The 17,081-nt window shown below is 38.2% G+C and overlaps 2 protein-coding genes across 2 annotated transcripts; both read left to right on the forward strand.

Annotated features, from left to right (window-relative positions):
• The first annotated feature begins 326 nt into the window (after nt 1-326).
• On the forward strand, nt 327-5,552 carry LOC130040221 (olfactory receptor 14J1-like). The gene is made up of 2 exons (XM_056132233.1): nt 327-337; nt 4,613-5,552. The coding sequence occupies exons 1-2, from the start codon at nt 327-329 to the stop codon at nt 5,550-5,552; spliced, it is 951 nt and encodes a 316-aa protein (XP_055988208.1).
• Nucleotides 5,553-12,742: 7,190 nt separating this feature from the next.
• On the forward strand, nt 12,743-13,687 carry LOC130040222 (olfactory receptor 14J1-like). Its single transcript, XM_056132234.1, has one exon. The coding sequence runs from the start codon at nt 12,743-12,745 to the stop codon at nt 13,685-13,687; it is 945 nt and encodes a 314-aa protein (XP_055988209.1).
• The last annotated feature ends 3,394 nt before the right edge of the window (nt 13,688-17,081 follow it).

A 17,081-nucleotide genomic window follows, 5' to 3' on the forward strand; every position in this document is an offset into this window, starting at 1 on the left:
CCTGTGATAAAAGAACATAGTATTGGAACAAAATTCATTAAATATATTAATTAATTTATTAATAAAGTAAGGCCCTCCCGTTGATCGTCGATTTGCTCGAGCGGGCCCAGTAACGTCTCCATTGGAGACTTTTGTTGTTACTATGTCTGGCATATCCAATACTCTCGGTAGCTTGCCGGGCTCTCCGAGAGGGGCGGAGGAATCGAACTCGGTTCGGCCATGTTGGCCGCTTGTAAGGCGAACGCCCTACCCGCTGTGCTATCAGGGAAATATATTCAGAGCTGTCCAGCATATGGACCCCCTCACAAATCACCAATTTTTTGAAAATGATAGTGGAGTTCATGCACAATTCAATCAGCTATTCAGTGGTTGAATAAATAGCAGTACTCTTACATTAAAAAAAAGAATATTGAAGAAAATAAACAGACACTTCCCTGAAGAGGTCATACAGGTGACCCACAGACATGTAGATGTTCTCATAGTCTGCTGTTATCAGGGACAAGCAAAAAAATTAAAAATAAACCAATCAATAAAATGACAGTGAGATGACATGTCACATTTGTAACAGTGTCCTATATTTCAAAATTTTGGAACGACCAGTGCTGTGATACAGGAACCCTCATTCACTGTTAGTTGGAATGTTGGCAGTTTCAGTGTCTATGGAAAGTATTATGAATATTTCATATAGAAGTAAAAATAGACCTCCAATATGATTAAGCAATTCAACTTCTCGACATCTACCCCAGAAACAACAACAACAAGAAAAACATTAACATGGAGCGATAGCACACCGGTAGGGCATTTGCCTTGCACGCAGCCAACATGGCCGACCCGAGTTCAATTCCTCCACCCCTCTTGGAGAGCCCGGAAAGCTACTGAGAGTATCTCGCCTGCACAGCAGAACCGGGCAAGTTCCCCGTGACGTATTCGATATGCCAGACACAGTAAAAATAAAGTCTCCAATGGAGACGTTACTGGGCCCGCTCGAGCAAATCAATGATCAACGGGAGGGCCTTTACCTTTACCTCATAATTACGCACAACTATTTTATTGCAATGATTAGTACAATAGGAAGGTCTTAAAAACAACTCAAATATCCAATAACAGAAGAATGGATACAGAAGTTATTATATAGATAATGCAATAGTGTGATATATTAGAAAAAATGAAATCAGACAGTTGGCTTCAATGTAAATGGAATTGGAAGTTATATAAGTGAATTAAGTCACAAGGTAAATGACAAAACAGATGATCTCACTTCTCTGTGGTATACAGAAAGATAGGCCAAGATTGTAGAATAACATTGGATAGGATGGAACAATAAGAAATACTTGGCCTTGCTTTACAAAACTCAGAGTACAAGAAAGTGGGAAAGAGATGGAGAAGAAAAAGAAAGATAATAGGTCTCTTAGGGACAGTGGAGGTTCTAGAATATTTTGCTTGGATACTTTGGTTAGGGGAAGTAAATTTGTACATAGTGCTTTAAACTTTAATGCTACTATAACCGTGTATTGAAATCTATAATATAAATATTAAAATTTTTAAATACTATAAAACCTTGTTAAATTGGCAATAAATTATTTATTTTTACCCCATTTTTTAAAAAGGGAAATTACAAGCCTCGGTTTTATCCCCAGATCAGACTGTAAATTAAATTGTTATAGTCAATAAAATTAATTAAAGAAATTAATTTGTCTTGTAGAATATTCTACAATCAAAACACAACTCATAATGTTTTTATGATGTGATTCAATGAACAGAAATAAAGCGATACCTCCAGTAAGTAGGTGTGATCATTAAAATCTCTTCAACAGAAAAATGCATTGCAAGAAAACCCAATAGAATTGCAAGTTTGGACCCCTGGGTGTTGCACAGAATTGCCAATACCCAGAGCACCCAGTATCTCTGCTGCTGCCAAAGGCACATTCCTCCTAGCCCCCAATGGCCAAAGGATTGAAATGGACTCGTGTTTTCCTCTCCGCAGACTACATTCTATTGAAAGGAACTGAGTGGCAGAGCTATGACTTCGATCTGAGTTTCAGCTTCTGAGCCTGACACCTCGTCCCTATGATGAGGTAAGAAATTTCTAGGTGTGCTCTGGTGACTCTCCTTCGGTTGTGGAAAACAGGCTGTAAAATCGAGTGAAAACAAAAGACAGATTTTGAGGGCATATAAAGAATCTTATGTTTACTTAAGAACTTTAAGCAAGAATGAATACGTAAACATTATTTTAATTAAAAATAGGAAGAGAAACTCCTTGTACTGCAGAAATATTTTGTGGAGTAAAACTATCACTTACGTCCTTAGCAGTCCCTTTTAATTCTAGGCATTAGGGTGCGGTGTTGCTGCGTCCTCCAATGCCAGGGAGCAACTTTACCCCCCTCAGAAGTGCTCATGGGCCCAGTGTGAGGTGCCCCCGGGATCCTGCCAAGCTGAGGATGAAGGGAACCAGTGTGGAGGTGCTAAAGGGCCTCCAGTGATCACTGGCAATGCTCAGAAACTGCCTGGTGCAAGGGATCAAACCCAGTTGAGGACAAGAGTGTGCTTGTGTGCAGAAATCCCACACTTTGTCCTTTCTCAGCTGGTTCTCAGAAACCCCTGAAAGAGAGCTGGGAATGGCCCCCAGCATCACCGGGAGTTTCTAAAACTAAATGAAACCAAAAGCATAAAACCATTTTTGGTACTTGAAAGCCTACGACTTTACCTCTGGGCTATATAATCAAACCTATTTAATATTTCTTTCTGTTTGAAACAAACAGAATTTTTTTTTAATTTTCATTAGTGAAACACCATAAGGTACAGTTGTAGACTTACAATTTTTTGTGCTTGGGTTTCAATCATACAATGATCAAGTACCCATCCCTCCACCAGTGTTCATTTTCCACCACCACAGATCCCAGTGTCCTTCCCACCCCCAATCCCCACCACCACACCCTGCCTCTGTGGCAGGGAATTCCCTATTGTTCTCTCTCTCTCTCTCTCTCTCTCTCTCTCTCTCTCTCTCTCTCTCTCTCTCTCTCTCCTTTTGGGTGTTGTGGTTTGCAAAAGAGGGATCAACTGGCAATCATGTTAGGTCTATAGTCTACTTTCAGTATGCTTCTCCCATCCTGGGAGGATCCTGCCAACACCCTTTATTTGGTGCTCCCTTCTCTATCTGAGCTGCCTTTCCCCTAGCATGTGTGGCTGGCCTCCAAGCCATAGAGTAAACCTCCTGGTAGTTATCTTGGCTATTCTTGGGTGTTAGTCTCCTGAAATAGAAATTTTAAAATGTATAATCTTCATAGTTGGGCTAGAGCAATTGGACAGTAGGTAGGGCATTTTCCTTGCATGCAGCCGACCAGGCCAACCCAGGTTTGATTCCTTCGCCCCTCTCAGAGAGCCCAGCAAGCTACTGAGAGTATCTTGCCTGCATGGCAAAGCCTGACAAACTACCTGTGATGTATTCAATATGCCAAACACAGTAACAACAAGTCTCACAATGTTACTGTGATCAAATTGATGAACAAAGGGAGAACAGTGACAGTGACAGTGACAGTGAAGCTTCATAGTCAATGTTCATTCCTTTCACAAGCACTGTAGCAACTGTCCTCCAGTTGTTCATCGATTTGTTTGAGCGGACCTAGTAATATCTCCATTGTGAGACTTATTGTTACTATGATTAGCATATCAGACACGTCACAGGTAGCTGGCCAGGCTTTGCTCTGCGGGGGAAATACTCTCGGTAGCTTGCCAGGCTCTCTGAGACGGGTAAAGGATCAAACCTGGGTCTGCCGGATCCACTGAATGCAAGGCAAACGCCCTACCTGCTGTGATATCACTCCTCATATGTTCAAAAGTTAAAATGTTAGCTATTTTAAACGGGAATAAATTTTCAATTCTACACTTCAAATTACGTACTGGTTATTACCAGGCTTTCTTCTAAAGACTCTGGAGATGCAGTGTTAACAATGTCCAGTATACAAGTTTTTGAAGAGAAACTTCAAAATAAATAGATCACCAAAGTATACCTTAAAAATACATATCTTTAGCGACCAGGACAACTTTATTGTTCAGAGTCAAGTTTACTCTAATGAATCAGTGACATTATATCTATTTATCATTACCATAGCACAGCGGTAGGGCATTTGCCTTACAAGCAGCCAACATGGCCGACCCGAGTTCGATTCCTCCACCCCTTTCAGAGAGCCTGGCAAGCTACCAAGAGTATCTCGCCCGCATGGCAGAGCCTGGCAAGCTCCCCGTGACGTATTTGATATGCCAAACACAGTAACAACAAGTCTCATGATGGAGACGTTACTGGGCCCGCTCAAGCAAATCAATGAACAACGGGAGGACTGTGACCATGATGATCTAATACATATTACCATAGTCAATTCTGTCATTCAAGTCAAGTTCATTCAACCTCACTTTGAGGTTGGCTATTAAAACATTATAATCTAGAGCAAATATTTACTCCTTTCACAAAGACAATTTAAATTTGTCAGTATGTTTACCAATATATAAAGCATCTATTTATAATGAAAAAGTTCTTCACTACATATTCAGGTACTTCATTGATGTTATTAAAATTATCTATTTTAGATTGTCTATCGTGTCCTACAGCCAACACAAGAAGTATGACGAATTACACGATGAGTGGATTTCTTCTCATGGTGTTTGCTGCCAAGCCTGAGTTAGAAATCTTCTATGCTTGTCTGTTCCTTATTCTTTACTTATTGGCATTAACTGGCAACATGCTCATCATCACCACCACTTCCCTGGATGACAGTCTCCAGTCCCCCATGTATTTCTTCCTGAAGCATCTCTCCTTGTTGGATCTCTGCTACATTTCTGTGACTGTGCCAAGATTCATTTACAACACTTTCACTCAGAGTGGGAGTATTTCCCTCTGGGAATGCATAGTACAGGTCTTTACTTTCACCCTCTGTGCTGTTGCGGAGACGGCCATGCTCACGGTGATGTCCTATGACCGCTACGTGGCCATCTGCCTGCCCCTGCACTATGACGTCATCATGGACGTCAGAACCTGTGTCCATGGAGTCGCCGGCGTCTGGGTGAGTGGGGCCATCTCTGGAGCCATGCACACGGCAGCTACTTTCTCCATCCACTTCTGTGGCCCCCGCGTCATTCACCAGTTCTTCTGTGATATCCCCCAGCTCCTGAGACTCTCCTGCTCCAATGAGTATCTGGGTGAGGTTGGTGTCACTGCCTTTGTGGCTTTCCTGGCCCTTCTTTGTTTCTTTTTTATTGGGTTCTCCTACGTGCACATCTTCTCTTCCGTGCTGAGGATGCCATCTGCGGAGGGCAGAGCCAAGGCCTTTTCCACTTGCCTCCCCCACCTCGCTGTCGTCATGTTGTTCCTTTCTACTGGTGCCTTCGAATATTTCAAGCCTCATTCTGACTCTCCAACTGCTCTAGACATTTTCCTTACTATCCTTTATACAGTTGTTCCCCCAACTTTCAATCCAATGATCTATAGTCTGCGAAATAATGCTATCAAGTTGGCTATAAGTAAGGTTTTTCAGAGAAGAGTAGCATACCTCTTGTGTTGAGACACTTACTTCTATTCATTGTCAATTGTGCGAAAATTTCAAAATATCCTGGGTTTTAATCAATCAAAAATTCAAATTGCAAATACTTTGTGATTTACATGTCTTTTTATTTGTGCTACATGAGTAATAAAATTACTTAGACCTCGGAATATATATGTACTAGTTAAAAATTACTTCTGTGAATATCTTAACTTAAATCTTAATACACAAACCAAGTGTGATAATAATGTAAGTTTCAAAATGCTGAAGATGTCAACATGATTTCTTTTCCTAATCATTTTGTGTGATGATGATAATGATGGAATATACCATATGTAGGATAAACTGCTCATTTGTTTATACCTCATATATGTTAATGTCATTGGTCATTTCCATAAAATGATATGCAATAATGTATAGCATAAGAATTGAAAAAAATGTGCTGTAATTCTTAGTATTTTTGGACATTTATAACTTCAGTTGTCTTCAATCAGCACTGTCAGTCTCCAGACAGATATGCTGCAGTCTTTGTGAAAGTTTCATTTTCCAATTACTCGGCCTCTTCAGATAAAATGGATTAATTTGTAAGTTTGGGGAAAGAAATGTTTATATAACAATGTAGTCACTGAGAGCCTATGATATAAATGCTTATAAAAGTTTCAATAAATACATAATAATAAAGGTATATAAAATAACATCAATATAGATATATTTGTAGGTATACATGCTAATAAAATGAAAGGATAATTTAATAACTAAATTACTATGATGGGGTCTAGCAAGTTCATATATCATTACCATATATTTTAACACTATTTTGACTTCTCCTTTTATGATGGATATTGGGTAAATGATTTTTCGCATTCCATGGGCCCTCTGTATTTTGTTCACTGTTTCTTTTGAGGTGTAAAAACTTATTAATTTAATGGAGTCCCATTTGTTTTTGTTTTCTTCCACTTGCTCTGTCAGTGGTGTTTCACCTTTAAAGATGCCTTCTGCTTAAATGTCATGGAGGTTCTGCTTACATTTTCCTCCATGGATCTTAGGAATTTAGGTCTGATATTCAGGTCTTTAATCCATTTTGATCTGACTTTTGTTCTTGGCATGAGACAGAGGTCTGAGTTCATTTTTTTCTCATGTAGCTGTCCTGTTTTCCCAGTACCACTTGTTGAAGAGAATTTCTTTGTTCCACTTCATATTTCTTGCTCCTTTGTCAGAGATTAAGTGATCAGATATTTGAGAGTCTGTGACAGAATATTCAACTCCGTTTCATTGCTCTGTGGGTCTGTTTCTTGTCCAATAACATACTGTTTTAATTACTGCAACTTTGTAGTACAGTTTAAAGTTGGGGAAGTTAAATCCCCCCATCTTCTTTTGGAAGAAGAATTGCTTTAGTTATTCATTGGGGTTTATTGTTCTACATGAATTTCAGGGAGTTTTAAAACAGGTGACCGTATTTGTGACTGTGCAAATTCTCCAAATTCTGCAATATTGAAATCCGAATAGGAGCACATTAGGAGTCTATTTCTCTAAAAAAATATATATCACTGGTATCCTTAAAGGGACTGCATTGAATCTGTATAATATTTTGGGGACTATTGTCATTTTGATCCTTACGATGTATGAGCAGGGGATGCATCTCCCATTCCCTGTGTCCTCTTTTATTCCATGAAACCTTCACCTATTTAATTAAGCTGATTTGGGGTACTAGATTTCTAAGACACAATTGTGAATGAGATTGTTTTATAAATAATCTCTTTCTTTTTGCCCAATACCACGGAATTTTGGACATTGATTTTATAACCTGAGAGTTTACTATGTAAAACTATTGTTTCTAGAAGCTTTTTTGTAGAATCTTGAGGATTTTCAAACTATAGTATCATGTCTTCTGCAAATAATGAAAGCTTGACTTCTTCCTTTTCCTGTCTGGATACCCTTGATATCTTTTTCTTGCCTAAAGGCTATGGCAAGTACTTCCATAACAATATTGAAGTGGCTGGAGAGGGCAACTTGCTTGTCCCCAAATGTAGAAGGAAGGCTTTTAGATTTTTTTATTTTTTTTATTACTTGGTACAAGCATGGCTAATAGAATTATTAAAAATACTTTGTGAAAAAAAATTGTTTTATCTCCTCATGAGGTCATTAAGTTCTTGTCTGAGGGTTTGGTTGCTCTCTGTTGCTAGTTGAGCCTTCTATGTTAATGTTTTGTTGTGGAGCTTAGCTAGCTTCTGTGTTACTTTCCTGTCTAATGTGCTCCTCTTAGGATGCCAGTATTGCAGAATTTGGAGAAGCTGAACAGTCACAAATATGGTCACGTGTTTCAGAAACTCCAAAACAGTTACCTGAGCAGTCCGTTTCCATGACCTTGCTTGTGAGATGTGGGTGTGACTGTCAAGCCTCAAGCAAGTACTTGATGCTGGGGGAGGTTGTTGTCCCCCAATCCAAGAAGACCCTAGAATTCTCAGCCTGAAGATCATTGTGCTTGGAATTTTCAGCAGTTTGGAATTCTACAGAGCTTATGAAGCAATGGAGTTCTCTGCTGACAAGGTGCAGATGTTTGGGCATGAGCACAGCTGCCAGGGATTCTGCAGGGGGAAGGCGGCCTTGTACCACTAGAGAGGGTTCCTCAGAGTTGGGAGACTAGTGGACCCATGGCATACCACAAAAACCATGCCTATCTTGAGTTTATCCTGCTTAACCATTTTTTGGTGTTCAGCCATTGACCATATTCCCACAATCACTTTATATAGAAATGAAGTCACTAACTTTGTGTACATATGTGTAAATATGTATATATGTATACACATATATATGTATATATATATATATGTGTGTGTGTGTGTGTGTATGTGTTGGGCTATCTTCACAGTCCTCCTCGAGCAGGTCCCCTTGACTTGAGGGCCAAGCCAAGCTACCCTTCTGCTAAAAAGAGGGGTCTGGGGAAAAGAGCATGTTCCTACGTCACCGCCTCCACAACTGAGAAATACGCACATGAGCATGGCAGGGGTCCTGTCAAGCAGTTCCAGTTTTATTAGGCAACGAGCATGGCTTTATAGGCTGGGAATACAGGGGAGAAATGCTACACAGTCACGAACTCACAGTGGTCAGAACAAACATGTGTTTTCTATAGATAGGGTCACACCTTACCTGTGTGATTACAGTGGTTCAATTGTCACCACACACCTGCCAGAAATGTCCTGTGCCATGGTCATTATTAACCCACAATAAATATGCACTGCAACAGGCTTCATGAGCTTAGTGATCTGGGAGGATCATCCCGGACCCCAGCCCAGGGATTAGTGTGGCACTTCAAAGCAGACCAAAAGGGGCTTTTCTGCCAACGTGTGTGTGTATGCAAACATGCATGTGTACATTTTGGTCAAAGGGAAAAGGGGAAAAAAACACAAGCACAGGAAAGAATTCAGTCTTCTCCAGAGAGCATGAAATGAGCCCAATGAAGTAACAGAAAGTAATTCTATACCCCAAGTTGCTGTGCAGTGATTCCAGGATAGAATTTACAGGCTTTATTTTAAACAGTTATTAATTACTTACCTATTCAGAATAAAATTGTTGGAATATGGTAGTATAATACTAGGAAATATTCCTTTGGTACTATTGCCTATACATATAATATCACTAACTTGTCATACAAAATTTTGAATATTATCTATTCATTACATCAATTAAGTCTCTATTGGATAATGAATCTAAAACGTAAATCAAAATATTTTCTAGTAACTTTAGTTTAGAAACTATAACCCCAAATAAGTGTGATCATTATATGAACACAATAAAAAACACACACACAATACTTGTATATAATTGCAGGATTGGTCCCAGGTGTTTTCAAAGTTGGCCAAGAAGACATTAGACCCAGGGGCTTTGCTGCTGCCAAAGATTCTTTGTAATCTAACCTCTAGTGGTCAAAAATAGATTGAAAATGCCTTCTTTTTTTGCCCTACCAGACACATTTTGTTCACAGACTGATCATGAAGACCAATTGCTGACACGGACCATTTGTTCTTCTCTTGATGGATGAAGTTCTTGAATGTGCTCTGGTGAGTTATCTGAGATTCTAGAAGGAAAGATTTTAGAGATTGATACACTCTGATTGATACACCAATGAGCACAATTTTAAAGTACATGTATGAATTCAGATCATTTTTATGGATATTATGAATTTGAATAAAAATTTGTCAGGTCCTGTCATTCCAAAAATATTTTCTGAAGTCACATTCTCACCTCCGTGGTGCTACCTTTCTTTGTATAACCTCCATGAAGGAATCAGTCTGAATGGATGATACAGTGACATTTAAAATCTTTGCATTCATAGTATCTATTCATTATTAGAAGGTTGATATACGAAAGATGTGAAAACATTTCCATATCAATAATAAGAGGTAAACAGTTCAAATATGAAAAACACTTTTTAAAACAGAATATATCATATGTTTCAGAGAGGAAAATTGCATATCTTTTTTGTTAATGCTGTAAGTTTTTAAAAATTGATTTATTTTTAAATATTACATTATTGACACACCATAGTTTACCAAATTGTTACTAGTAGGCTTTTAACAACCATGAAAGATTTCCAGAAACACATCTGCCACCAGAGAGTCTACTTCACATCTTAATCAGAAGCTTAAGAATAAAAGATTTTAAAAATGTGAGATCAAAAGAGAGACATTTTTGTTCTCACAACAGGACTCTCCAGCTTATTAATTTCTTCATTTTATTCAGGAATTAATGATGGAGAAAGTAATCCAAAAAATGCTGGAATGAATGGTTTTATATTGCTAAGACTATAGAAAAAACATACAACCAGAATAACTGGTAGAAATTGTTAATCTTATGAAACATTTGTTATGCTTTGAAATATCCACCTAAACCTATAACAGAAGTGTCAAAATTTGATGACTTATTTGTCAGAAGAAATTAATAAGTTTGATACAAATAAAGCATGAAATTAAAGAAGAAAGGCCAATATAAAATACTGAAGCTACATTGAAAGGACTAGAAATATTGGGGGATTTTATTTAAGAATAAAAGTATATATATTTAATCATCCAACTTAAGAGATATTAACAAAGGACAAAATTCATTAAGTGATGTCTAAGATGTTCCTTCATTTTTTTCCTGCTGTACCCTTGGTTAAAAAAAAGACAAATAAGTTTGCCAACTAGATTATGTAATTGTAGTTGGTAAACATTTTACATTTGCATATATATGCATTAAGTTGGACTGGAGCAATAGCACAGCGGGTAGGGTATTTGCCTTTCACGTGGCCGACCTGTATTCGATTCCTCCACCTCTCTCAGAGAGCCCTTAAGCTACTGAGTGTATCCCACCCTCACAGCAGAGCCTGGCAAGCTCCCTGTGGCATATGCATTATGCCAAAAATAGTAACAACAAGTCTCGCAATGGAGATGTTACAGGTGCCCACTCAAGCAAATCGATCAACAGCGGGAGGACAGTGCTACAGTGCTATCCTTGGTATCACACACATACATAGAGCAATAGCTTAAATAATGGTTAGATCATTACTTGTATAGCAATGCAACAAAGATAATTTTAACACCCTACAAGCGGCTGAATATATAAATGTATGTATATCTTATGCAATATTACATAAAATTATGCATTACATATGTTCTCAAGGGACAAAAAGATATATAAAAGAATGAAGCTAAAAATAAAATGTATTATTTCATTCATGCTTTTGTATTATTGACAATATGAATTAACAAATACCCAAACAGTTCATTTGTCAAAATGAGTAATATTTTCAAGTATATAATTTTTTTTCAGCTTCCGGGTAAAAAAAAATAAGGAATGTTTTCCATATAAAGCAGACATGAAATACCTGAAGACATCAACTACTGACCTGGTGAGTTTCAGCTGGAAGAGAAAATGTCTAAGAGAGTAAATTTATCTATAAACCTAGAGCATCACCCTTTAAGATTTTTTATTATATTTTAAGGCTCTTGTGACATACATCCCACACATACAAATGCATATCACTTTAAACATAAAACGAGAGTAAATCAATTCGTAATAGGTTTGATTAAATGTTGTTCAGATGATTTCTTCTAAGCTCAGTCATCTCTATCAAGAAAAGAGTTGAACAATTTTCTAGTACAATTACTTGGAACAAGATTAAGGGACAAAATTCATCTTCCTCGACTCTAAGTAAATTATTATTGATTAATTTGTGGAATAATGCTGAAAATCTGAAAAGGAAGATCCAGTTATTTCAGATGTTTTTGAGTGAGGCTAATGAATCTGTCAATAATATACAACCATGTACTTGCCATTCAGAAATAATTACTTTCTTTGAACCTTTTATCTTCTTATTCTGTGGTCTTCTAATTTTTTTGTTATGCATTTAAAACTTTTGATATCTTAAATTATATTTACTATGTTTAGTCCTAAAAGTGATTATATCATTTCTAAAAAAATGGTAATATATATTCATACTTTTCTTGCATGTTAATTTTTTTAATGCACTTTTAGGATTTGTTCATGGCTTTTGTTGCTGTACCAATTTTAAATAAGCTTAGTTTTCCTCAGTTATGGATTGCATTAAATTTTAAAAATTACTTAGTGAAGCTAGAGATATAGTACAGTGAGGAAGGCTCTTGCCTTGCATCCAGTCAACCCCCAGAACCACATATGGTTCCCCAAAAAAAAGAAACAAAATTCCTACTGTTTGAAGTCTTCTGTTAAATAAGTAGCTCTTGACAGATGTACAATCAGAAAGCTTACTAAGAAAGTCTAGGTAGCTCAGATACAGAATTCAAGGAGTTGTTCATGACTAGGACCTGTAGGTAATATCATAAAATTTCTAACTTTTCATAGTCCTGTCAAAAAATTATATCTATTTTATAAATATAATATTTACATCATCTATAAAATTATATATTTTTAAATTTCTAGTGGGTGTATGCCTTTGAATTTGATTTGATTTAAATGGATATGCTAAAAACTTTCATCTTGCTTTGCCAATATTTTTAACTTAGAGAAATCATCAGAATCACTGATGTCATTATCACTGCACAGAACTTATCAATAGCTCTATAATTTATAATGAGGAAACGTGATTCTGACTTCTCTTTACCAAATTTTATTGAGTAGTGTATACTGCACTTCAAAAAAGTTTCTGTGGAGAGTCCCTATCTTCATCTGAGGCCAAGATCAGCTGAAAACTAAGAATGACTATGACTAATGTCACTGCCAGTGGGTTTCTTCTCATGGGGTTTTCTACCAAGCCTCAGCTAGAAATTTTCTATGCTTCTCTGTTCTTGGTCTTATACTTGTTGGCTTTATTTGGAAATATTCTCATAATCCTCTCAATTTCAATGGATCAGAGTCTCAAGAAGTCACCCATGTATTTCTTCCTGAAGCATCTCTCCATGTTGGATCTCTGCTATATTTCTGTGACGGTACCAAGATTCATATGCAATTCTTTCAGGCATAGTGGAAATATTTCCCTCTGGGAATGCATGGCGCAATGTTTTACTCTCACTCTCTGTGCTATTGCCGAGATGGCCATGCTCACGGTGATGTCCTATGACCGCTACGTGGCCATCTGCCTTCCACTGCGCTATGACATCATCATGAACATCAGAACCTGTGCCAATGGGATCGCTGGTGTCTGGATTAGTGGGACGTTCTCTGGAGTCATGCATACGGCAGCTACTTTCTCCATCCACTTCTGTGGTCCCCGTGTCATTCACCAGTTCTTCTGTGATATTCCCCAGCTCCTGAAACTCTCCTGTTCTAATGACTATCTCAGGGAGGTTGGGGTCTCGGTCTTCTTCACTCTGATGTCATTTGGCTGTATCATCTTTATTGGTTACTCCTACATGCAAATATTTTCTTCTGTGCTGAGGATGCCATCTGCGGAGGGCAGGTCTAAGGCTTTTTCCACTTGCCTTCCCCACCTTGCTGTTGTCCTGTTATTTGCCTCTACAGGTTTCTTTGAGTTTTTGAAACCTCATTCTGACAATCCAACAGCTCTTGACATTGTGCTCACTATTTTTTATACTATTGTGCCCCCAACATTTAATCCAATGATCTATAGCCTGAGAAATAAAGCAATGAAAGCAGCTCTTAGAATGGTTTTTAAGAGAAGTAAGGCATATCTGTTTCTTTGACCTATTTTTATTTACCCTGTCATGAGAGGTCAGCCCCAAAATATACTATGTGACATAGGACCTTGGACACTACATATAAGTATAGGAATGGTTATAGAAAATGCTTATAGAAATATATTGTATGCATATACCGTCTACAATAAAAATATTTTAAAATACACCTCTTTAGACATTCATAGGCTTTGAATTTGTTTGGGGACCACACACAGCTCTGCTCAGGGCTTACTCCTGGCTCTTGTTCAGGGATTACAGCTGGTGGTGCTTGGGAGACCATACAGGGTGCTGGGAATTGATCTTGGATTGACTGTATGCAAGGGAAGTGCCCAAGTCACGTTATGATCTCTCTTACCCCAAATTATTTTCCATGACCTCACAGGGGTTATTCCTGGCTCTGCACTCAGGAATTACTCCTGGTGGTGCTCAGGATACCATATGGGATGCTGGGAATTGAACCTGGTTCGGCCGCGTACAAGCCAGAGGCCCTATACGCTGTGCTATCTCTCCATCCCCTCCATGACCTATACTTTATGATGGTGTCCTGTGTCTTGTTTTTGAGGTCACCAATTTTTATTTCCTGCTTCTTTCATTATGCAACTCTTGAATCCTTTCACTATATTCTTCAGCTCCTTTGCTTCTCTTTGAATTCTTAGATATTTTTCATCAAGTTTGGTTTGTTTTTTCATTGATCGGATCACTGTTTCACCGATTTCCTCAGTTCAGTAAACAGCAAGAAGATTGATGTAATCCTTGTGTTGCATTGAACTTTCTAATGCTCTTGAAGATTTCCATCCCAATACATTCAAGTAGATGATCCCTTCAGCAGTTTTCTTTTAAAAATTATTACAGTTATTTTGTGAATACGAAGAGTTAAGCTAACTCCCAGTGGTTGGCCACCAACTCAGTTCTCTTGTCTATAGTATCAGTCTCGTTGTCTTTGTCAGTCATGGATGCCATGTTATTTTTTTCTCAGCAGAACATATGGGATGACACTAGGTCTCAAGCTCTAAGCCGGTAAGTTTAGGGACTGGCCATTGCTGTAATGGTTCCTCATAGGTTCACCTGAAGGAACTATCAAACTGAAGATGGACTTTTGGAGGGAAGGGGTTTTCATTACACTCGTGGTTCTCAGAGCTTTTTCCTGACTGTGTTCAGAATGGATATCTCCTCAGGTATTCCTACTGGTGATGCTTCCAAGATCACAAGCAGTGCAAGGCATCAAAATAGGGTTGGCTGCATGCAAGACAAATGCATTACCCCTGTTTTAATTGTCTGGAGCTAGACTTTAATATTATTGATGGGATTAGTAAAAGGAGGGAGTTGGGAACTGGGAGTGGGAAAGAGTGTGTGTGTGTGTGCAAAATCCCTGATCCATATCTAACAGGTGAAAGGATGGACTGGTCCATGGCTCTAGGTGTTAGAGATGGAAAGTTGGGCAGGAAGTAGTGAATGGTGGTTGGAGGTTGATATTCTGCTGTTTAACGTTTCAGAACATTAAAGAAGCACATTTAGTCTGATCAATAACTTTAAAGCAATTGTTGACCAGATACTAAACAGATTGAGACAACACACAAAACATGTTTTAGAACTTACCATTGAAAATATGACATGTTTTTCCTCGAAAATATATTAGTAGGTGCTGGAGTGGTAGTACAAAGGGTAAGGCTTTTGTTTTGCATGTGGCTCGCCCGGGTTAAATTCCAAGCATTCCATATGGTTCCCGGAGCACTGCCAGGAGTAATTCCTGAGTGTAAAGCCTGGAGTAACCCCTTTCCATCGCCCAGTGTGACCCAAACTCAATATACAAGAACAATTATAAAGCAAACCCAAGTAGGATATACTCCAAGGACTTAAGGATGCTCAATGTATGCAAAAAAGTACCATATCAACAATATGAATGACATAAATCATATGATTTATCAAAATAATGAATAAAAAGTGCTTTAAACAAGATGTGACATCCCTTCATACCTCTTGAAAATATCAAAAATATAATATAATGTACTTAACTCAGCATATTAAAAATCATATACAACAAATGAATAGCTAATAGCATTTTCAATGACAAAAATACTAAAATCTTTCCTATATCAGTCACAGGACAAAGAAGTCCATTCTAAGCAATATTACACAAAATGATATTGGGAAGAAATCAATCTGGAATTAATCCAGAAAATAAATTGATAATATTAAAATTGGAAGAAAGCTTGAAAGAAGTTACAGGCCACTCGCTGCAGGTAACCTATAATATTCATAGAGCCAACTAAAGTCTAACAATGGTGAAACTATCTATCTTTGAATTCTATTGTATATGTTTGCCTTTAAATTTCACTTGATTAAAATGAAAGTGCTAAAAATTTTCATTTTGCTTTGCCAATATGATTCATTCATTTATTTCTGGTATCTCAGCAGCATGTTAGGAAACCACCCTACCTGCTGTTATTTCTCTTCAGCTCTGCCAATGTGTTTGAATTATGGAAGTCATCAGAATCTCTGATGTCATTATATCTGTCCAAGCATATAATTAAACTGATAAATCGCACTATAACTGATAATGAGGTAATGTGATTCTGACTTAACGCATTTTCTTGAATAGTATTATATTCGCTCTGGGAACATGAAGAACCTCAAAGTTCATGAACTTGATTAAGAAGTCTGACCATCTTGTAGGTGGGCGGCCACGTGGTCTTTTGACATCCCATGGGATCCAGTCAGTAACAGCTGTAGTCCAGCGGATGTCTTTAAATCTCATTATGCGACCAACCCATCTGATTTTTGACACCTTGACAAATGACACAGCGTTCCTGATTCTTGATCGTCGACGGATGTCGAAACTCTAGATTCTTTCTCTCATTTGAGTGAAACGTGATATTCCAAGCATAGCTCTTTCAATTCCTCTTTGGGAGACCCGAATAGCATTCTCATCCTGTTTACGTAGGGCCCAGGTCTCTGAGGCATATGTTAATGCAGGAAGAACAGTGGAATGAATCAAAGAGATGTGCCCGGAGCCAGAGGTTCTTCGTCCTCTTAGCTATTTCTTCGACGTTCCTGAAGGGGTTCCAAGCCGCTCTCTTCCTCCTGCGCGGCTCGGGTGCCAGGTCATTTGTCATGTTGACTTCTCGACCTAGGTACACATAGCAGTTGCATTCGGAGATGGTTGTTCCATTGAGAGCAAATGAGGCATCAGGAACGAGGCTGTTTCTCATAAACATTGTCTTCGTAAGATTCAGCTGTAGTCCTACCTTTCCACACTCACGGTCAAAGTTGGTCAGCATTTGTGCAGCTTGGCTGATGTTTGGTGTTATTAAAACAATGTCATCAGCAAAGCGGAGGTGGTGTAGTTGCCTACCATCTATCTTCACTCCCATTCCTTTCCATTCCAGTCGTCGCATGACGT

This window comes from Sorex fumeus, unplaced genomic scaffold, assembly GCF_029834395.1.
Source record: "Sorex fumeus unplaced genomic scaffold, SorFum_2.1 ptg000094l, whole genome shotgun sequence".
Taxonomy (NCBI): Eukaryota; Metazoa; Chordata; class Mammalia; order Eulipotyphla; family Soricidae; genus Sorex; species Sorex fumeus.